This window comes from Caretta caretta, chromosome 1 (genome assembly GCF_965140235.1).
Source record: "Caretta caretta isolate rCarCar2 chromosome 1, rCarCar1.hap1, whole genome shotgun sequence".
Taxonomy (NCBI): Eukaryota; Metazoa; Chordata; order Testudines; family Cheloniidae; genus Caretta; species Caretta caretta.
This window is the reverse complement of record NC_134206.1, coordinates 55956000-55977870: the sequence shown is the minus strand read 5'-3', so window position 1 is coordinate 55977870 and position 21871 is coordinate 55956000. Positions and strand designations below refer to the sequence as shown.

The 21871-nt window shown below is 43.8% G+C and overlaps 1 protein-coding gene across 6 annotated transcripts; it reads right to left on the bottom strand.

Moving 5' to 3' along the window:
• Positions 1 to 1492: 1492 nt before the first annotated feature.
• SLC25A15 (solute carrier family 25 member 15) lies at positions 1493 to 20472 on the bottom strand. 6 transcript variants are annotated; one of them, XM_048848577.2, is made up of 8 exons: positions 20358 to 20472; positions 18949 to 19098; positions 16554 to 16682; positions 12363 to 12621; positions 6378 to 6515; positions 5298 to 5467; positions 3485 to 3643; positions 1493 to 2530 (listed from the first exon to the last, which is right to left on the bottom strand). In XM_048848577.2, exons 3-8 carry the CDS (start codon positions 16606 to 16608, stop codon positions 2406 to 2408), a joined length of 906 nt encoding a protein of 301 aa, XP_048704534.2. In that variant the 5' UTR covers positions 16609 to 16682; positions 18949 to 19098; positions 20358 to 20472; the 3' UTR covers positions 1493 to 2405. The 6 variants fall into 6 exon arrangements, with proteins under 6 accessions (XP_048704534.2, XP_048704551.2, XP_048704532.2 ...); XM_048848594.2 differs by lacking the exon at positions 20358 to 20472 and adding an exon at positions 20221 to 20302; XM_048848575.2 differs by lacking the exon at positions 20358 to 20472 and adding an exon at positions 19819 to 20134.
• Between the last annotated feature and the right edge of the window lie 1399 nt (positions 20473 to 21871).

The window sequence follows — 21871 nt, the reverse complement described above, 5'->3', positions numbered from 1 at the left end:
CGCAGCCAATGGGAGCTTCAGGGGTGGTACCCACAGGCAAGAGCAATGCATGGCAGGGCCACCTGCCCCCCCACCAAGAGCCACTGCCAGACATGCTGGCCCCTTCTGGCAGTGGCACAGGGCCAGGGCAGGCAGGGAGCCTGCCTTAGCCCTGCTGCGCGCCACTGCCACCCTGGAGCCACTTGAGGTAAGTGAAGCCGGAGACCAAACCCCTCCTGAACCCCCATCTCCCTGCCCTGAAACCCTTCCTGCACCCTAACCCCCTGCCTTGAGCCCCTTCCTGCACACCACACCCTCTCCCACACCCCACATTCCTTCCCGCACCCCAGCCCCAGCCCTACATTCATGGCCCTGCATACAATTTCCCCACCCAGATGTGGCCCTCAGGCCAAAAAGTTTGCCTACCCCTGTCCCAAACTATATCCTCCCACGGTTTTGATCCTCTTCCTACTAGTTTCTACACCCTGACGGTCAAGGGTGTGGGTTTTTTTGGTGTTTTTTAAATCCATCTACCAATTAAAATTTATGCTGGCCTTCTACTCTTTTCTGGCTTCCTGCTTTTTCAACACAGGGATGGGACCACTGAAGGCAGCCTTTAACCTAGATTATTTTGTAAGATGACCAAGAAAGAGGCCAATGGGTAGAGATTGCACTGACTATTCTTGGTCATTGCACAATACCTGAACTTTCTTCTTACTTGGTTCAAGCAATATGAGTAGTAGCAACAATTGGTATTGAGGTGACAGGGTGCAACCCAGGCCCCACGGACATATGGAAGGGATCGAGGGGTAGGTGGTATTACTGTAGGCATTTGGATCTCTGGACATTCCCTTGCCTAAGATGAGTAGTAGTAAACTAGACACCAACCTGCTGGCAACCTGTTGGGCCTACATACTGTGATGTGTATATTAGACCAGTGGCTCTCAAGCTTTCCAGACTACTGTGCCCCTTGCAGGAGTCTGATTTGTCTTGTGTACCGCAAGTTTCACCTCACTTAAAACTACTTGCTTACAAAATCAAACATAAAAATACAAAAATGTCAGTGTCACTCTATTACTGAAAAATTGCTGACTTTCTCCTTTTTACCATATAATATAAAAAAACCAATTGTAATATAAATATTGCACTTCCATTTCAGTGTATAGTATATAGAGTAGTATAAACAAGTCATTGTATGAGATTTTAGTTTGTACTGACTTCACTAGTGCTTTTTATGTAGCCTGTTGTAAAACTAGGCAAATATCTAAATGAGCTGATTACCCCTGGGGATACGCAGAGGTCTTCCAGGGCGTACATGTACCCCTGGTTGAGAACCACTGTATTAGACATCTACAAGTAGACCCTTTCCTAAAAGCGTCAAAGATGGTAGCTAGTACTGGACATACCCTGCTTGCAAACCTACAGAAGGAGGCTACCTAGAGACATCAGTTAAAACAGAAAAGGAAGGGGGGGTGGTAAAGAGAGAAATGAGGTATTAGGCTTGCAAGACCCATTCTGTTCCAGTTACTTTAATGTTTTCACATTACTGGTGAAACTACTGAAGGCAGAGTTAATGAATTTGTACAATTCCACTACTAAAATAGTGTAAGTATTAGCCATGCATTGCTTAAACGAAACACTTCAGGAAACTAAACCTCCCTCTTCTACCTTTCCTTGTGTATTAAAGTACTTGAAGAAACAGTAGTCTAACAGTCTCTTACAAAGAGGTGAAATGGCTGTAAAATGTAAGCAGCTTACTGTTTCCATTGAATACTCTTACTAAGGGCTCACCTACACATGAAAGTGAATCCAGAATAACGTACGGTGTGAATTTAGAGCAGACTAACTATTCCTGATAGGCTGTCTAAAGTGGATTAAAATAATTTGGAATGAGATTTATTCCAGAATAAGAGTATCCACAGATGAAACTATTCAAGAGTAACTCCCTGAGTAGACAAGCCCTAAAATTGATAATGAAAAGAGTAGCACTACTTTTACTAATGCACCAGTGCCGTGTGGCCTTGAATCAGTTGTGTTTGCTAACAATGAAAAAGGGAAATTCAGGCTTCTTGTACCATGGATGTTACAGAACTAGATTTTTAAAATTTGAGATTAACTCTCTTAACTGAAAGATCACTGCCCTTTACACTGAGTACCGCTTCCATCAGGGCAACATAATTATATCTCTTGAGCAGCACAATAGGTGGAAAGAACATTAACATGTCTCCATCCTCCCTTAAAAAAAAAACAAAAAACCTGTAAACACAAATACAAGGTCTACAAAATCCATTTACTTTAAAAAGATTTTTTAAAATCCTAAATTGACTGAGTTTCTCAAATCATGATGTCACCCTATTGGTTTTGTATCCATTCAAGCCCTACAGTTCTTTTTAAAAAGGTTAACCTAAACCTGCTGCTGGAAGATTTCAGTACGTGTCAACCTGTTCCATCATCATCTTGCGGCTGTACTCATAGGCAAGGAATAGTGCACCATTGGCTGGGAATGCACGAATTAAAGTAGGCTTTAGTCCAGAATACAAAGCAAATACTCCTGCAAAATGAAACATGAACAGATTAGAAATATGCATGTTAAACTCTTAAAAGACTGATCAGCAATAGTTCTGATGCTCTACTCTCTAGAAGTCATGCAGAGGAACTTAAAACAATTATGTTAATTAGAAGAATCAGGAAGCAGAGAGTAGAACTCATTGAGACAGGAAGTTGTTGAGGCCAACAACTCAAGATTCCAGAAGAGACTGGACATCTATATGGATAAATATCCAGAGTCATCTTAATAACATTTTGGAAGGGATATTAAACCTTGGGCTTCAGACCATCTAACTATTAGCGATTCGGAAAAGACGCAATATGGGGGGCAGCTAGCTCCACATCTTCCTGCTTCAGGGTTCTCATACTTTCCTCTGAAGCATCTGGTGCTATCCACTTTCAGATACACCATCCTGGACCTGATGGACCTTGGATCTGATCCAGTATGGCAATTTCTACTTTCCTAGTCAACTGAGCATCTTTTATAGATGTACAAATTACCGTTTCTTATAAATTCTTCAAAAATAGATAGATTCACCACAAATTTGATCTATTTCTAGTACCTGCTTGGAGTTTCAATGTTTAAATGACAAGTTAGCCATTGCAGGACAGTAGGGTGCATTTACTCATCTGTCTTTAACAGGTAAGATACTACAGTAAGTACTAAGTGATTGCCCTCTAAAGTACAACTGAGTGTAGTAGATGCATTAAGTCTGAATCTGTGAAACTAGTTATGTTAGCATAAAGATTTTTTTAGTAGCATCATTTCCCTGGTCTCTAAAGGTGGTGATGGGAGAATTTCACAAGAATAGTAATTTGTGGTCTACAGAAAAGGGAATAGTGTAATTAATTCCCCTTAACTTCTTAACAAACTAGGTTTCAGAACAGATTTTTCATACTGGAGTGAAAAGTTTTCACAGATGAGCCTGCAGGTTCAGTTTGTATTGGATATGTTTACCTTCATTTCGCAAAATATTTGCAAATGTTCCCATGAAGCCCGCCTGTTTTCCAGACATGGAAAGAACCTGAATTCTAGATTTGACACAGTCCACAGGATAAACAGCAATCCACAAGCAGATGCCTCCAAAACCACCACTCACCATCAAAGGAATAGGGCCTAAAAACATGAAATAAGCTTTTATACACTGTGCAAACTACCCCCCAAATCTGATGGTTCTATTTTAGAATAATGTGAAATTATTTTAGAACAAATGTGAAAACAAGGAATGCACAGAGCTTATGAAGAAGTGGCCATCTTTCTGTGTGATAAGCGTGCACTGTATCATAGGTATAAGATTAAACAAAGTGGTTGTGGATTTCTAAAGAGTCCAGCCTCCTAATGCCACAAGCATATTTAGAATAAGAGTTTCAAAGTTTTACTATGTAGACAAACCTTCAACACAAAGTCTAGTTTAGGAAAGCACGTTTCTTTTTGTAACATAGGGAGAGATATACCATTATGCTCTCTCAATTCCTTCTAAATTTACATATTCTTAGTTCAGAAGTTCAACTCGCCTGCCAGGCCTTTAAGTTCACCCTGGAATGTATGGTTCAGGCCATGACAAGAAAGAAAAAAAAAGGGGGGGGGTATCAGAATTTAATTAATACTTAAGACAAAATATCTCACTCCTGCTGCCATTACTGGATTGGCTCTGCAGCGCTAGCACAAGTAAAAAGGTTGTAAAAACTTCTTGAGTAAAGCCAGCAGTTATGACTCTGAACATACACAGGGGAGCGTCTATTGAGTGAGACCGCAGTGTTACAAACCCAGTCAATTTTCAAAATGCAACCACATTTTGCTCTTATGACCAGATTTTATGCAAATTCTGTAACAATAGTGGCCAAAAATAGGAAGAACCTTTAACTACTAAAAAACAAACTATTAAAAGCAAAAAGCAAGTCCCTTCAAACGCTGGTATCTTGCATTTTAATAGCCAGATAGACCCAATGGTTTCCTATCTTCAATATCCCTCTTTGAAAGTGCATATGAAGTTAGAACATAAAAACAGCCATACTGGGTCAGACCAAAGGTCCATCTAGCCCAGTATCCTGTCTTCTGACAGTGGCCAATGCCAGGTGCTTCAGAGGGAATGAACAGGCAATCATCAAGTGATCCATCCCCTGTCGCCCATTACCAGCTTCTGGCAAACAGAGGCTGACACTTCAGAGCACGGAAGGAGCATTGTCCAAAATAAGGAATGCAAGAGTTCCAAGAGTTTGTGTTCATACTGGAATGATACAGAAAATTACATTTCACATTCTGCAGTACTAACATCTGAATCCTAAACAACCAGATAGCCCTTACGTACTATAAATAGGACTGACAAAACAGCCTATTAATGAGGTTGCCCGACATTTCCCATGATAAGACTCTGTTTTCAGTTGCTTATAATTTGCCAAACTATGAACAACTTTGCTGCAATAAACAGTTTGGTGGTGCACCATGTAGTGTTGAACATTAAACAGTTTTTGCACAATTATCCTCTCCTGATCAGGTAACTCATACATCAGCTAAATAAGTATACAAAAACAAGATGATGCATGTCAAATCGGAAAATGGTTGGTCTGAGCAGTTCTTTACAGTCATAAACAGGAATAGTGTTGGTTTTGCTCCCACATCGCTATTCTACAGGGCTACATTTTTTTGGTGCAGAGATACAGTAAGTGCATAAGGTATAATTAGCATTGCCGGAGAGATTTTGAGAGGAGCAGTATGCTACTTTCTGTAGTGAGAGACTACCTTTCCCACATACCCACAAGCTGGCACATACCTAGTTGATCTTTTGGTCTCTCCGCTGCAAAAAATGTCCGACACAGTTCATAGCCTCCAAAGAAGAAGAAATAACCTGGGACTTCCCGAAGTAAAGTGCTTGACAGACCATGGTAGAACCCGAGTGGGCCATCCTTTTGAATAACACTTTTCATTACTGACCAAACTGTACTGATAGAGGGGTTGAAACAATTAACAATACGAAGCACTTAACACATATTGATCTGCAACATCCTATGAGTAAATACCTTAAACATTACCCCCATTTTACAGATGGGGAAAGAGAGGCCAAATAATGAATCAATTGCAAGGCAAGAATTAGAATTGAGGAATTCCTGGCTCTAATCATTTGGTTTTGCCACAGACCTGAGACAGGAGCAGGGGTAGCAATTAAGGGTATGTCTTCGCTACAGGTTTAACCCAGGTGATTGGCACCCAGAAGTGAGCACCTGGGTTAGTTTAGCTCAAGTGTGAGCAGCCACACTACAAAACCCTACTCTGGTTACAGCATCCTCAGTGGAGCTGCACTCTGTGTGGGGCTAGTACCTCTGGAGGCATATCCCATGCTTCTTTGTGCTGCAGTAAACTGAACTGCTCTGATTCTTTCCAGTGAATTGTGGGAGAACGTGTCTGTCCTTCTGAGTGCCACACAAGGAACTGTGGGAATGCAGTGGAGGACTACTGCCACTCAAGTGACTTAGCACATATCGTCACTGCAAAGTGAGCAGGTTACTAGCCTGAGTGAAAGCCTCGCTTGGCTTTTAGCCTACAGCCACAGATGAACCAGCTAACCCAGATTGAAAGGACCACTAAACTCAGGTCAGAGGGCTGTTTCTGTGGACGGGGAGAGAAGGAGGTAGGGGAGTTAAGGGAAACACTTTAGTAACAGCCTGAGTTAACTCTGCAGTGAAGACATACCCTAAGTTAGCATTCCCCAGGAATGTATTCTGACAATCAGTAGCACACCCTTTGTGCAATTAATAGCACAGTACAAACTAGACCTTAAGTGTGCTAGGATGGACTTTTAAAATAGGTATAACATCAACGGATTTCAGTGGTATTGAGCAAATTACATACTTACTTGTGTCCTTGTGCTATCTTTCCAGATAACTGCATTTCATGCATGGTCTGCAACCGACACTTCACCAGCTCTGTGGGACATAGGACCAGGGCAGCAAATGCAGAAGCAAAAGAGCCTGAAGCTGCATTCTGCAGATCACTGCAACAAAGAAACTACAATTGATACTTGGGCACTGCTCTACAGTCACAAGATGGGTGCTCTTGCAGTAGGCTATTTCCTAAAAGCTTTATCAAATAAAGAAAAACTGAACAAGAGTGCAAAAAAGAAAAAGCAATCATTTAAAAGAGGTGACCAACTTAACACCTAGCTCCAGCCATCTTCATATACAACTCAAATAAGTTCTTCTCCTTCAACAGCTATATAAATGTAAGTATATTATAATCTTTCCCATTTCTCTGATGAAAAAGCACAACCAATTCGATGAATCAAATAAGACCTGAAGTGAATTTCATTCAGACCACACCACACAATCCATTGTCTACAGCCAAGCTCTACAATACAACCGCATTTGCTTCAACCCCTCAGACAGAGACAAACACCTACAAGATCTCTATCAAGCATTCTTACAACTACAGTACCCACCTGCTGAAGTGAAGAAACAGATTGACAGAGCCAGAAGAGTACCCAGAAGTCATCTACTACAGGACAGGCCCAACAAAGAAAATAACAGAACGCAATCACCTTCAGCCCTCAACTAAAACTCTCCAATGTATTATCAAGGATCTACAACCTATCCTGAAGGACGACCCATCACTCTCACAGATCTTGGGAGACAGGCCAGTCCTTGCTTACAGACAGCCCCCCAACCTGAAGCAAATACTTACCAGCACCCACACACCACACAACAGAACCACTAACCCAGGAACCTATCCTTGCAACAAAGCCCGTTGCCAATGGTGTCCACATATCTATTCTGGGGACATCATCATAGGGCCTAATCACACCAGCCACACTATCAGAGGCTCGTTCACCTGCACATCTACCAATGTGATATATGCCATCATGTACCAGCAATGCCCCTCTGCCATGTATAGAATCATAGAATATCAGGGTTGGAAGGGACCTCAGGAGGTCATCTAGTCCAACCCCCTGCTCAATGCAGGACCAATCCCCAATTTTTGCCACAGATCTCTAAATGGCCCCCTCAAGGATTGAACTCACAACCCTGGGTTTAGCAGACCAATTATCTAGTCGTCCCCCCCATTACATGTACATTGGTCAAACTGGACAGTCTCTACGTAGAAGAATAAATGGACACAAATCAGACGTCAAGAATTAAAACATCCAAACAGTTGGAGAACACTTCAATCTCTTTGGTCACTCGATTACAGACCTAAAAGTTGCAATTCTTCAACAAAAATACTTCAAAAACCAGACTCCAATGAGAGACTGCTGAATTGGAATTAATTTGCAAACTGGATACAATTAACTTAGGCTTGAATAGAGACTGGGAGTGGATGGGGCATTACACAAAGTAAAACTATTTCCGCATGTTTATTACCCCCCTCACCCCCCACTGTTCCTCAGACGTTCTTGTCAACTGCTAGAAATGGCCCACCTTGATCATCACTACAAAAGGTTCCCCCCCCACACTCTTCTGCTGGTAATAGCTCACCTTACCTGATCAATCTTGTTACAGTGTGTATGGTAACACCCATTGTTTCATGTTCTCTGTGTATATAAATCTCCCCACTGTATTGTCCACTGCATGCATCCGATGAAGTGAGCTGTAGCTCACGAAAGCTTATGCTCAAATAAATTGGTTAGTCTCTAAGGTGCCACAAGTCCTCCTTTTCTTTTTGCGAATACAGACTAACACGGCTGCTACTCTGAAACCTGACATTCAAGACTGTATGGCTTCACTAACCCATGGTATCACAAGGCCACAGCTTCTTTACCAGTTTTTTTGCCAGTGCCTCTATAAAGATAGCTGGCACCATACCAACATGTCCCTGTGATCAACAAAGGATCATGCACTCAGAGAACAGCTCCTACTCTAACAATTGTAGCGCATGCAGTGGAGTGGACCTGTGCAACACACCTCAAAGAACAGTAGTCACGGAAAGGTTAGTAACTGTTTTGGTTTTTTTGTTTGTTTAAAATTAGGTCACTACAGAGCCTCAGACTTTGGTGTCTTCAAGTGGGAGTTCTGTGGTGAAGCAAAATGAGTAGGATGATCTAAAAAAAGAAAAGGAGTACTTGTGGCACCTTAGAGACTAACAAATTTATTTGAGCATAAGCTTTTGTGAGCTACAGCTCACTTCATCAGCTGTAGCTCACGAAAGCTTATGCTCAAATAAATTTGTTAGTCTCTAAGGTGCCACAAGTACTCCTTTTCTTTTTGCGAATACAGACTAACACGGCTGCTACTCTGAAACCTGTCAGGATGATCTAAGATACTCTTCCCTCCTTCCAGAGTTTGGATGAGTGACATGGCAGAGAAATTAGGTACAATGTAGACCATGGCTGAGCTGCTCTGCTGAGCCTCTAATGGGGTGCAGTACAGAACTCACAGACAGGGTGTGGACATGGGGGATAGACTTATGATGGCTTTCAGCCACCTTTGTGTCCCCCCAATCTTGGGATGCTCCCAGAACTGGAGAATCCCCTGGAGTAACACAATCCCAGATTCCCAGCCCTCTGTAATTTACAGCAGCCTCCACAGGCTGTCTGTCCCCAACATGCCCCCACAGCAAGGCTTGCAATGGGGTCCTCTGAAGGCAATCTTACAACTGTCTTCCACACTGCCTTCAGTGGGAGAAATCCTCCTGTCATTGCAACCTTTGGTTCTGGGGCCCTTTTATGCTGCTCTGGTCCTTTTACTGGGTGTGAAGGTCCTGGAGTAGGGGTTTACCATCTCACATTTTTTGGGTATTACTGCAAGGATTTTATTTTGATCTTTAAAAATAGCAAAATCCTCACACATTCTTTAGAAATCTGAAAGTTCCATGTTTTCCCTGCCACCCAATCCATCTGTCTCATGATGACAAATTGTACATTTGAAGCTATTTAAAAGGCTGGAACCTCTGTTCGGTATATCTAAGATCTTCACAAATACTTTTAAACACTGTGAAAGCCAGAGTCTTCATAATTTAGCTCATCTGTGGCTTTTATTAGACACTCCATGAGCCTGTTGACCGAATGCAACCCGAGTGTTGGTTACTCAGCACCCTAACCAGGAATGGAAAAACATTTGATCCTAGGAAAGTGGGGGGGTGGGGGGGAAGAGAGAGAGAGAGAGAGAGTGTATAAATTTGACTATATTAATGTTCTAAACTAGTGTACCTTAAATTATGTAGTAAGTGCCAGAGTGCTGCCTAAGCAGAATGTTTTCGGTTTTCTAAATATGCATTGATGCAGTTTTTTCTGAATCTATGAAAAGAGCAGAAGTGCCTTACTGGGAAATTAAATGGACCATGAGATTTTTAAATATACTGAGGAGTCTTACTTCCATTTAATTTTGGCATCTGTTTAAGAAACTAGGCTTCACTTAGGGTGAATACTGAGCATTTTTAACATACTACAAAAAAAGTCTTTAAAACCAACAATGCTAGATTCAAGTGTATTTAAGTAGTATTCATCATTTTTCATTTACTGTTAAGCTGAGAGTATATGGCAGAGTTGAGAATTATTTAAGGAAGCAAGTTCACTGCCAAAGTTGAGCCAAAACTCTGTTTTTTGTTTAAATTCAGTTAAATGGAGATTTTTCTGGCTTTGGAGTACAGTGACTTAATCCCTAGTATCTTGATTAGGATACCACAGTCAGTCTATAGAATGAGAGGCTTACAATTTTATCAAGGAATTTTAAAGTTTTAGCTTTCCTTGTGCATGTGTTGTGCCCCTGGTACCTCTGCATTATAAGAGTCTCTAATTACGTGCTATTTTTGCCCTAGAGGTTTCCTGCCTCATTCAATGCACAGGATCAACCTGTTCTGGAGATGACTCAGGGCTGTCAAGTGAAGGAGGCTGTTTGGTGTAGGACCCTACTTCATTTGTTGCAGAAGTAGGAAGATGTGTGGTTAACGAGCCAGGAGATTGCAAGAAGAGACTTGATTGTCTCATCGTTAAGGGAGTTCTACAGAATGCATCCGCTGAAGTGAGCTGTAGCTCACAAAAGTTTATGCTCAAATAAATTTGTTAGTCTCTAAGGTGCCACAAGTCCTCCTTTTGTTTTTGCGGATACAGACTAACACAGCTGCTACTCTGAAACCTACAGAACTCTGGAGAACTGGCTTCGATCCTTGGCTTTGTCACGGAGTTTGTGTGTGTGATGCTGCGTAAGTCTCTCAAGTGGCCACTAGTTGTGTTCTCCTCATTTTCCGGGTACCTGACCTGAGACCCTGGGGTCTGATTTCCATAAGTGCTGAGCACTCACAGCTGCACAGAGGTCAAGGGGAGCTGAGCTCTGGATATTATAATGCTAGGTACTTTGAGGAAACAATCACATCCTAGATGATTCAAATTGGGCCCCCAAAACTAGCAGATACTTCTGTGCCTCAGCTCCCCACCAGTGACAGGAGGATACTACTACCCTCTTGCAACACTGAGGTCTTGTGAAGATTAATTAAAAATAGTATGCGAGTGCTTCAATAACACTTTGGGGAGAGGATAATAGAAATGTTTGTGATAACCTTCTGTCTTTAGAAGAGAGTTTGAGTAGCATGCAATAATTAAGGCAATAAATAAACTAAAGATCTTCTATACTTTCCACATATGCATCTGATGAAGTGAGCTGTAGCTCACGAAAGCTTATGCTCAGATAAACGGGTTAGTCTCTAAGGTGCCACAAGTACTCCTTTTCATTCTGTATTTAGTACAACACCCCAGGGAATAAAAGCAGATTGATAAATGCACTTTGTTGTTGGAGGCACTTGGCTTTGGTATCACTATGTGCTCTAGTCACCTGTTCCATTACATATTCATCTGCTCTCCAATTAACCCATAATTTCTTCATAGTTAGTGTTTTCTCTTTAGTTATTTCAAAATCCATTCTGACTAGTTATATACTAAACAGACTATCACCTAGAGCAAACTGACCTGGTGTTCAGAGGAGATGAGATATGGGGTAAGACTAGAATATTTAAACATTGTGATCACTTCTAAAATACTTTAGCCTCTAGTGATGTAGTGTAAATTTCCTCCACCTTCTCATTCTGGTAATTGTAAGTATATACAGATGGAATGCAGCTAATAAAATTGGTCTTTAAACGGCCTGAAGCTAAGCACATTCTCATATCCTTAAACCAAAGTTTGATCCACAAGTGTCTGGGTTCATTTCCTAAAACCTGACAGGAAAGAAAGGTACCATTTACCCACACACAACACTGATTTTTCACGTTTTACTTTCAATAACTTGTAAGTATTAGAGGGGACACCTAGTTTGCAGAATCACAACCAAGAGCTTCCCCCTTTTTGATGGCAAATTAGTGAAGCCGGAACACAGTTACAACAAGTAAGTGAATGTTATTCGGCATCATCATTGCTCTGGAGGGAACGACAGTTGGGACAGTGCTGAGTCACCGCATAAACCACCTGAGCCATCACTGATATCCATCCATGGAGCAGTGCAGACAATGAAGATGCAGCCTCTCTTAATGATGCACGAGTTACAGCCGCCAGTGCTCCAGTAGTTTCATACCCTTTCCTTCACAAATACTACAGCATGGGATTTAAGAAAGATGCTTACAGAATTCTCTTCTCCTTCCCAAAACAAATCATGGTGTTTGGAAGAAACAACACATTTCACATCTGGGTTTTTTGGCAATAGGCACACCCCATACAGACCAGCCATCTGTTCTTATGAAAAATGTACCATAATTGCCGAGACAAGGTCTTGTGTAATAAAGTTAGCACTTGCACAGTGACAAAATGGCACCCCGGATAAGGGCAAAGAGACTGCACTTCATTTTAAAATACAGCACATTAGTATTTACTCTTGACTGCTAGTTGTACAATATTCTGGAGATTACAATTTCTGTTACTAACCTCAGTTTTGCTTTCCTGTCTAATCCAACAATGCCCCTCACAATCTGCTGGCAAAACCCATAGCACATGAATAGGACTGAGTTTTCTGCTATGTTGGCTACAAGTGCCGGGGTGGTCCCTTTGTAGAAGCCTCGCAATCCAACTTGTTTATATGTCTTCACAATACATTCAATGAGTCCTTTATACATGCTGGGAAATGTCTGCATCTTCACCTTAGCGGTATCAAAGGGCTGGCCAGTTAGCACACATGCAGTCCCACCTGAGGAAATAAGATTATTAATATTCAACAACCCCTTACTGATCATGTGAAAAAAACTCAACATAATGAAGAAAAAACAAAAAAGCAATATGGAGAAAGGGACAAATTCACCACTGGCATAATTAGGCCTACCTCAATCAACTTTGGTGACACCAATGACGACACTGGCTCTTGCAACATTTTTAAGTTACAGAAGTACCAAATGAAAAAGATCAATGCTTGATTTACAACAGTTAGACATTTGTTCATAACACAAGGCAATCAATTCATACATTGACTAGATGGTGAAATAAGAGTTATCAGTGGAATTAACATTCTCTGTATATTAGGCCGTCACCTCATCAGATGAAGGATGAGTAGATTTGAATGAATGATGTGAAAAGATTATGCAAGAAACTAAAGAAGCTGAATGTGTGAATCTAGGGTGACCAGGTGTCCCAATTTTATATGGACAGTCACGGTTTTGGGGGCTTTTTCTTATATAGGCTCCTATTACGCCCTACCCCATCCCAATTTTTTACACTTGCTATCTGGTCACCCTATGTGAATCCAGCACCTTTAGTTGTTTCTGAAGCAGGGAGAAGGTACATTTTGTTTTGAAGGGGTGATTCTCATTAGTACCCACACTCTGAGTGGAGCCAGTTTGTATTAAACTGCTGCTGCTCTTGTGTCATGGGGTGAGCCAGAGGAACTCCAATCTGAGCTCCCACACTGTTTCATTTTCCTCCCAGATCAGGTGATTGCAGGCTACACAGCTAACCAGGCTTGGAAGCAGGATATGACACTTCCTGTACTCACTAGGGGAGGGATTAACTAAGGACAGCAAAAGCTGGCAGGGGCAGATGTGGCGCCCTGTTGAGAGAGCTGGGGCAGGTGCCTGTGATGGGCTCTGCTGAAGCCCCCGTGAGGCAGTCTAGGGTGAGGGTGGGGAAAGAGCAGCCAAGAGTCTGGAGAGAAACTGGGGGTGGCTCCTCACTGAAAGAGAGCCAGGAATGTTGTCTGGAAGTAGGTTGGCTGATGACTGCTGGAAGAGGCCAGGGAGAAGGCTTCTTTGGAGAGAAGTGAAAGTAGGAAATGGTATTGGGAATCTGAAGCTGAGGAACTGTGAGTTGAGGGTGGATGGCTGATACAGGGTCCCAGGGCCAGAGCCCAGAGTTGGAGGTGGTGTAGGAACTCCTGTGACCAAGGGGCAATGAATTTGTGAGCCCTCAAATAAGGGGCAGAGGTCCAAGTTAATTCCCTCTTGACTAAGGGCTGAAAGACTTTAGGAAACCCTTGCCAACTAATGGCAACTAGGAAAACCCTACTTACCAACAGGGAAGACTTAGATGCCGAGGCCATGGATAGCTCGGGCACTGGTATAAGGGAAGAAGTCCTATTCAACCAAGGAGAAGGACTTGTGTGTCACACACCTCCTACACAGGACTGTAGCCTACTGAAGGTAAAAGTACTTGTTTACTTTCGTTTAGAATGTATTTACCCCAGAAGAGGACGACTTGTTTTGGCCAGAGGGCCAAGTTACTCCAGCAGCCAGGCAAGACATCTCCAGAGAGAAATCTGAAGCATGGCCACACACTTAACAAGGGACTGGCTAATTGGATCCCTACAACATCTTCTGTTAATTGGTTTGCTAGCCTAGGATGCTGTAAAGTCAGCTTCTGTTGAATGGCAAAGATCCAGATGCAGCACAGCAGTAGGAACCAACATAAAACAAGAGCAAGGCACACATAGTGAGCTTGCAGCAAGAGACAGAAAACATAAAGGAGACCTTTAAAAATGCTAGAAGATGAGGATAGAAAGGAAGATTAACAGCAGCCTATTAAAACAAAGGAGGAGGATTTTACAGCTAATCAAGTAAGCAAAGCAAGAACAATCTCTTTATAAAGGATTTCAAGTATCAACGTGATAGAGACGTTTAAAGGCTTTCGCTTCTTCATGCTGTTTGAAGTTAATATTTGAGTTGCAACCAAAAGAGGAAATAGAGCAAAGAACTATAATCTACCTTTAAACCTGTTTACTGACAGAAAATAGGCAGATTTCCCTGAATAGTGGATGTAATGGGGGTGGGAGGGGAGATGGGGGGGAGAAATGCCATCAGCTTTGGCAAATCTCTTTAAATGAAAACTAGGTTTCCTAGCCCTCATGAGAGCCAAGATGACACTGTATTGGCTTTCACTGACAAAGTTATCTTTGTGAGGATTGACTGCTGTGATACTGACTAGAGGTTAGTTTTTGCTGCTGCTATTTCAACCCTGTGAGCATCGGTGAAGCGGACCAAAAAACAACAAAAAAACCAGTGATTTCACTGTACTATTGTTTGGGACAGCAGCAGATCTTGCTTGTGAATCACTACAATAAGGACCCAAAAGCAAAGTAGAAGAAATAGCAGAAATAGGCTGCTCTGGGATGGTGATGAGGTAACAGGGGAAATAAATAGAAGGCTCCCTCTCCTTTCCATCAGCCAGAATGGGCCTTTGTGTGGAAATCTTCAAGTCTGTCACATACTGAATAGCCACAGGCCAATATAAAACAAGTATACCTGGGCAGAGTCAAGGGACAGCAGCCTGGTGGAAACTCTGGCAACCTTCTTATAGGTGTTACCCCTGGATAATGGTAGCTGCACCCTCTTTTCCCTCCACATGCCATCATATTTCACACTGACCTCTGGATTTAGACTTTGGATCATAGGTGTCTTGTAACATTTGAGTCATGGCTAATATTCTTGGATCCATAGCACAAATACAGGGAACATTCCTAGAACACTAACTCTGTGTATATCTGCACAGCAACTTGACACCCACGGTTGGCCCATGTCAGCCGACTTGGACTGTGGGGCTGTTTCATTACTATATAAACTTCTGGGCTCAGGCTGGAGGTCAAGGCTAGGTAGGGGTTTTTCTTTGCTGTGTAGACATACCCTGAATTAGCTGTATTAGAATATGCAAGAGATGTGATTAGATGGCTAATGTGTTGAATTTGTTAGTAGTAGAGCACCAGCAGCAGTGTTAGGCACTGTACATAGATGTGTATTTTCCATGCTCTTTGTAGAACTCAACTTAAAGTTAATTTATTTCTCCTGATGTTTCATCCTTACCAACCATATTTTAGGCGATATGAGAAATTGGTATTTTCATTTGTAGCTAAGTGGAGGAACAACTTAAGTGAACTGCTGACCTTATGTTACATTATTCTGAATACCATAATGTTTCCTCATCTTCCAAAGAGGCTTTCTGAATGTTGGTTAAAGAGATCACCCTTCAGATAGCTTTCTGCCCCTTTCAATTAGGGAGAGTTTTTAGGACTGAAGCATTATCTCGACTACTTTGCTTGCACATGGTGTTTGCCTTCATTGCAAAACTTTACTTGTGACTGACATTCTGAAACTCATGTGAGCATGAAAATACACATTAGATGTACTCAAACCTACTCTTAGAAAATCATTAGTCTAAAAGAGGTTACATATTTACTTGTTGGCATTGGTTTCAGTGGAGTTATATTAACCTATCAGATGTTTGCAACACTGGGCTAAGTCAGTTAGTTCCCTCCTTCATCTCAACATCTTACTTCAAATGTGGAAGATGTGCCTCTTGTAAAGATTTTCAATTATTAACAGTGCCAATATGACAAATCATCATTTAGCAATCAGATTACTGTCTTTACACTTGTGAGGAGACTTACTTTAAGAGCACAAGCTTTTTTGCATCAGAGTCTCAGAAACTTTGAAAACAGAAAAAAGGAGTACTTGTGGCACCTTAGAGACGAACAAATTTATTTGAGCATCCAATGAAGTGAGCTGTAGCTCACGAAAGCTTATGCTCAAATAAATTTGTTAGTCTCTAAGGTGCCACAAGTACTCCTTTTCTTTTTGCGAATACAAATTAACACGGCTGCTACTCTGAAACCTTTGAAAACAGAGTTTTCTCCAGTATTACCTGCTGCACCTGCTGTGAGGTCAATGGCAGCCTGAATGGCGGGATTTGTCCTCATGTTTCACACTTGCTTATTGCTCACTATGGAATATGAAATCTCCAATGACAGGTAAGATGTCGTGATATGTATACCTAAGGTGGAAAAGGAAAAAACGTTAAAACTATTGTTAACCTGCATATTTCAGCTAAACTACTTTCTACAGACCACCCATTATGCCCATATATCCACTTCTATTTATCTTCTCTTAAATCAAGAGTTCTATGGCAGAGAAAAGATGGTCCAATGGTTAGAGCCCTAGACTTGTACTTGGAAACCCAGGTTCAATTCCCTGCTCTACCAAAGATTTCCTGTGTGACCCTGGGCACATTACCTAGTCCCTCTGTGCCTCACTTCCCCATTTTACAAATGGGAAGAATAGTACCTTTCTACTTCAGAGGGATGCATTAAGATAACTGCACTAAAGATCATGAGGAACTAAGGTACTAGAGTGGAAGCCATATAAATACTTAAGACAGATATCAGTATCACAAAGGATGACAGGAATATGTAGGAAATATCTGGAAAGGGGTTTGGTTGCCTTGTATTCCCAATATAAGTCTTTTTAATGGAAGCCCCAGGTTCAATTTACAGAATGCCGCCCAGTGTGGATTTTATTTGGTTTTGTCTCTCAGGAAGGCGGTTGGCATAATAAATACCCTACAAGGGCAATGTTTTCAAATAAAGCACCACTCATTAAAATAAATCCGCAGATCAGTGCAAAGGCTATTTCATGAGGGGAAAGGTTTTGTTTTGGGCAACAGAACCAAGTTAGAAAACTAATATTAAAGACTTAAACTAGTTTGAAATTCAAAGATCTACATGCATGGGTAAATAATGCCAGCCATATATTCAGCATGGTACTTTTTAAAAATGAGATAAGGAGAGTGAGCAGTTGTACTAGCAGAGTATCCCCTTTCTTACATTAATTTTTTCAAATAAAGGGGAAATCCACAGAAGAATTAAAACACTCCTAATATGTATTGTATAAATATTTCATCCAAAGTGTTTTGGGGGATAACTGATAAAGAAATGAGAGGGAAAGCAACTCACAGTATGCAGGGAAGGATACATTCTGACAAGGAAATTGTAAGAACAGTTGTACTGCATCCTTTCTAAAGTTCTGTGATGGACAGACATGGGTTTGTAAGAAACATTTTGAAAGGTCTGTTCCTACATGCCTGTTTATCACTTTGACAGCAGAAAAATTTTGTGCCAAATCGTTATTTACACTTATGAAAGTGCTGACTCTTTCCATTCTAGAAAGGTCTGGCTTGTACTAGACTGAATATAATGGGATAAAAAAAATCAGCCATTACTAGTACATACTGTATTTCTGAATTATATTTAAAGATTTGAAAGGTATTATTCCCAATAGCATAGTTAACTAGCTACTGTTATTTCAAGATAGAAAGGCTCCAAAATTGTTATACTTAATTATCCTGAAATTAATATCATTACTGTCCTCAAAGCACTTTGTGATTTAGCCCCTTTGATCTCAGAGAAGAGCAAAAGAAAAAAAAATCAAAGAGACTAAAGAGTCTGTGAATGAAGGGAATCACTATGAAGTAGTGAGTCTCTCATTGCAGTGGAACTTGCATTATTGCTACACTGCACTAAATGTAAAGGAAACCATACCAAGCCACAAACGGAATATATGCTCATTTCTATTCCATCCTGCCGATGAGATTTATCACACACTGGGAAAGTGAAGGCAAAACAAGGAAGAGTTTTTCAAAGAAAGTACTCTGACCAACACAAGTACCCAGCCACAGCACTAGATTTAAGATTACATAATTAAATCTAAGCCAGCATTTATTGCACGGGTAGTCAATAGGCAGACTGCGGGCCAAATCCAAACTGCCAGATACTTTTGAGCAGACCCTGAAATCTTTTTATTTTTTTAAATTTCTTTGGATTCTGGACCTTCACTATACCTTGACTGAGAAATCTGGACCGTGACAAAAATAATTGACCACCATTTATAATCCTGTAGATTTCTCTGAATTTACAGTAATAAATAAGTGACTAAGTCAAATGATTGTTAAAATAGCAATCACTCATTCATACTACAAATCCAAAGAAATCCAGGAGTCATGTAAGAGATTTTCAGGAAATTTACATTTAACAATTCTGTTACCTAAAACAGTGTCTTCCAGCCAAGGACCTCAAAGGACTCTCCAAATACTGAATGATTAAGCCACAAGACCCTCCTGCAAAATAAGGACTAATGCCCCACTTCAGAGACCAGAAAGACAGGGCATGACTTTTGACTTGCTTAAGGACACAGCAGGCCAATGACCAAAGTAGAATTTGAATACAAGGGCCATAAAAGTGCCATTTCTTGGCTGGGGCTCTTACCCTTCACCCTAATAAGAATGGACTTGTTTTTTCATTGTCCAAATGCAAGCTTTGAGAAGAGTAGAAGCATAAGCCTGAGGCTGTCCTACTGTTTCAATTTAGGTAGGAGAAGTTTGTATCCATGTCTCTGCAAGCTCTTTCCTGCACTACCTGTTAATTAAAAAAAAAATTAAAGTCATGCACATTACATGAATAGAACAGAGGAAGGAAACTTCCTTCAGAGCTTGTGATCTAAGGGAAGGTGGGAGAGTGTTAGGCTATGTCTACGTTGAAAATGCTACCCCAGATCAGCTGTGCCACTGTAGAACTTCAGGACTGACACTTCGTGAGGGGAGAGGTTCTCCCAACAGCCTTGTTAATCCACCTCCCCAAAAGGCGGTAGCTAAATCAACAGAAGAATTCTTCCACCAACCTAGCACTGCCTACCTGCGGACTTAGGTCAGCTTACTTTTTTTTTTTTTTAAAACAAGCTTTTACTAGTTATGGGCACATCTCTATCTTCCATGAATATTCTAGCCAGTACACATTTCTAAGCAAATGTTGTAGAATATACACTGAAAGCAAACTGGGCATTTGTAATCACCACTATTTACATCAGAAGCACAATGCTAAGGGACACTCAAATTAAAAAGAAGAGGAGGACTTGTGGCACCTTAGAGACTAACCAATTTATTTGAGCGTAAGCTTTCGTGAGCTACAGCTCACTTCATTGGATGCTGTAGCTCACGAAAGCTTACGCTCAAATAAATCGGTTAGTCTCTAAGGTGCCACAAGTCCTCCTCTTCTTTTTGCGAATACAGACTAACACGGCTGCTACTCTGAAAACCCTCAGACTTCGACACTGAGACACCCCCAATTTCTAATACACACAACGATCTGCTTGTGAGCGCCAGACCAGGCACTGCTGGCAGAAGCCAGGCCGCTGGGAACAAGGAAGGGCTTTGAGAGGCAAGCCGGTCTGCCGACAGGTCACAAACAGAAAGGGCCAAACGTGTCCAGGCAGTCAGCGGCCGGCTCTAACGGGGCTGAGCGGTGGCAAGTCCATTGAATGAACTTCACGGGCACAGCTCGCTGCCCCAGAGGCGATGGCCCGCACTGGAAACAGCGGCGCCTGGGAGCGAGCGCCGCAGCGAGGATTCCCCGCGCCTCTCGCACCGCGTGACGGGCGGCTGCTCGAGCGGCTCCGCGCTGCAGCCGCACCGGCGGCGGCGGATCGCGCAGGCTGGAGCCGCTGTGGCTCCAGCCCGCCCCTGCGGGCCCCAGCAGCGGCACCTGGGGAGTGGGGGTCGTTGGTGGTTCCGGAGGCCCCGCGGCAGACACGTGCGCAAAGGAGGAGCCGGCTGCCGGCGCCTCCCCCGGCTGCCGGCGCCTCCCCCGGCCGGCTCGGCTCCCCGGCCCCCTCCACTCACCCAACGCCCGAGACCCGCCGCGCCGCCTGGCCCCGCCGCCAATATATAGCCGGGCCGCGGGAGGCGGGGCCCAGCCCGGCTCGGAGCGCCCCGCCCCCAGACCAGGGAAGCGGAACTAGTCAGAGCCCCCCCCGCCCCCTTGCGCCCCCCCTGCCCCCCCCCGGCGGCGCGGCCTGGGAGGGAGAAAGCGGAGGCGCGGAGTGTGCGTGAGAGAGAGACGGGGTGACTCCCGGGGGTGGGGGACGGTTGTCGGGGGGACGGGAGGGGGTTGTCCGGGGACGGGTGGGGGTTGAGGAGAGCAGGGGGCTGTGGGGGGACGGGTGGGGGTTGAGGAGAGCAGGGGTTTTCCGGGGGACGGGTGGGGGATGGGGAGAGTGGGGGGCTGTGGGGGGACGGGTGGGGGTTGAGGAGAGTAGGGGTTTTCCGGGGGACGGGTGGGGGTTGAGGAGAGCAGGGGGCTGTGGGGGGATGGGTGGGGGTTGAGGAGAGCAGGGGTTTTCCGGGGGACGGGTGGGGGATGGGGAGAGTGGGGGGCTGTGGGGGGACGGGTGGGGGTTGAGGAGAGTAGGGGTTTTCCGGGGGACGGGTGGGAGTTGAGGAGAGTGGGGGGCAGTGGGGGGACTGGTGGTGGTTGAGGAGACCGGGGGTTTTCCGGGGGACGGGTGGGGGATGGGGAGAGTGGGGGGCTGTGGGGGGACGGGTGGGGGTTGAGGAGAGTAGGGGTTTTCCGGGGGACGGGTGGGAGTTGAGGAGAGTGGGGGGCTGTGGGGGGACTGGTGGTGGTTGAGGAGACCGGGGGTTTTCGGGGGGACGGGTGGGGGTTAGGGAGAGTGGGGGGCTGTAGGGGGACGGGTGGGGGTTGAGGAGAGCAGGGGTTTTCGGGGGGACGGGTGGGGGTTAGGGAGAGTGGGGGGCTGTGGGGATTGAGGAGAGTAGGGGTTTTTGGGGGGACGGGTGGGGGTTGGGGCAGCGGGGGGCTGTCTGGGAGCGGGTGGGGGTTGGGGTGAGTGGGGGGCTGTCAGGAGGATGTGTAGGGTGTTGCTGGGAGAGCAGGGGCTGTTGGGGGGACGGGTGGCGTTGGAGAGAGCAGGGAGCTATCAGGGCAGGTGGGTGGGGTGTTACGGGGAGAGCAGGGGCTGTCAGAGGGTCAGGTGTGGTGTTGCAGAGAGTGGGGGCTGTTGGGGAGGAGAGTGGGGTATAGCAGAGGGAGTGGAGGATTGTTGCAGGGGACAGGTTAGGCGTTGGGGAGAGCGAGGGTTGGGTGGGTCATTGTAGGGGGAGTGGGAGGTGTTGAGGGAATGGATGTAGCACTGGTGGGGAATAGGGACTTTTCCGGAGATAGATGGGGCATTGGAGTGAGCGGTGGGTTATTGGGAATATGGGGCTGTTGGGGGATGGTAGGGGATTTCTGGGGGGATAGTGAGGGAGCAGTGGGATGGAGGCCAGGTGGATATGTGATGGGGAAAGTGGGATGAATGTATCATGAGGGTTGAGAGCATTGCAGGGAAGCAATG

Coding starts and splice junctions, on each gene's coding strand:
- SLC25A15 (XM_048848577.2), bottom strand. CDS start 16,608: ATGAGGACAAATCCCGCCATTCAGGCTGCCATTGACCTCACAGCAGGT. Junction 6,516..12,362: donor GACAGGAAAGCAAAACTGAG/GTTAGTAACAGA, acceptor TCTTTGTTGCAG/TGATCTGCAGAATGCAGCTT. Junction 5,468..6,377: donor AAGATAGCACAAGGACACAA/GTAAGTATGTAA, acceptor CCCCTCTATCAG/TACAGTTTGGTCAGTAATGA.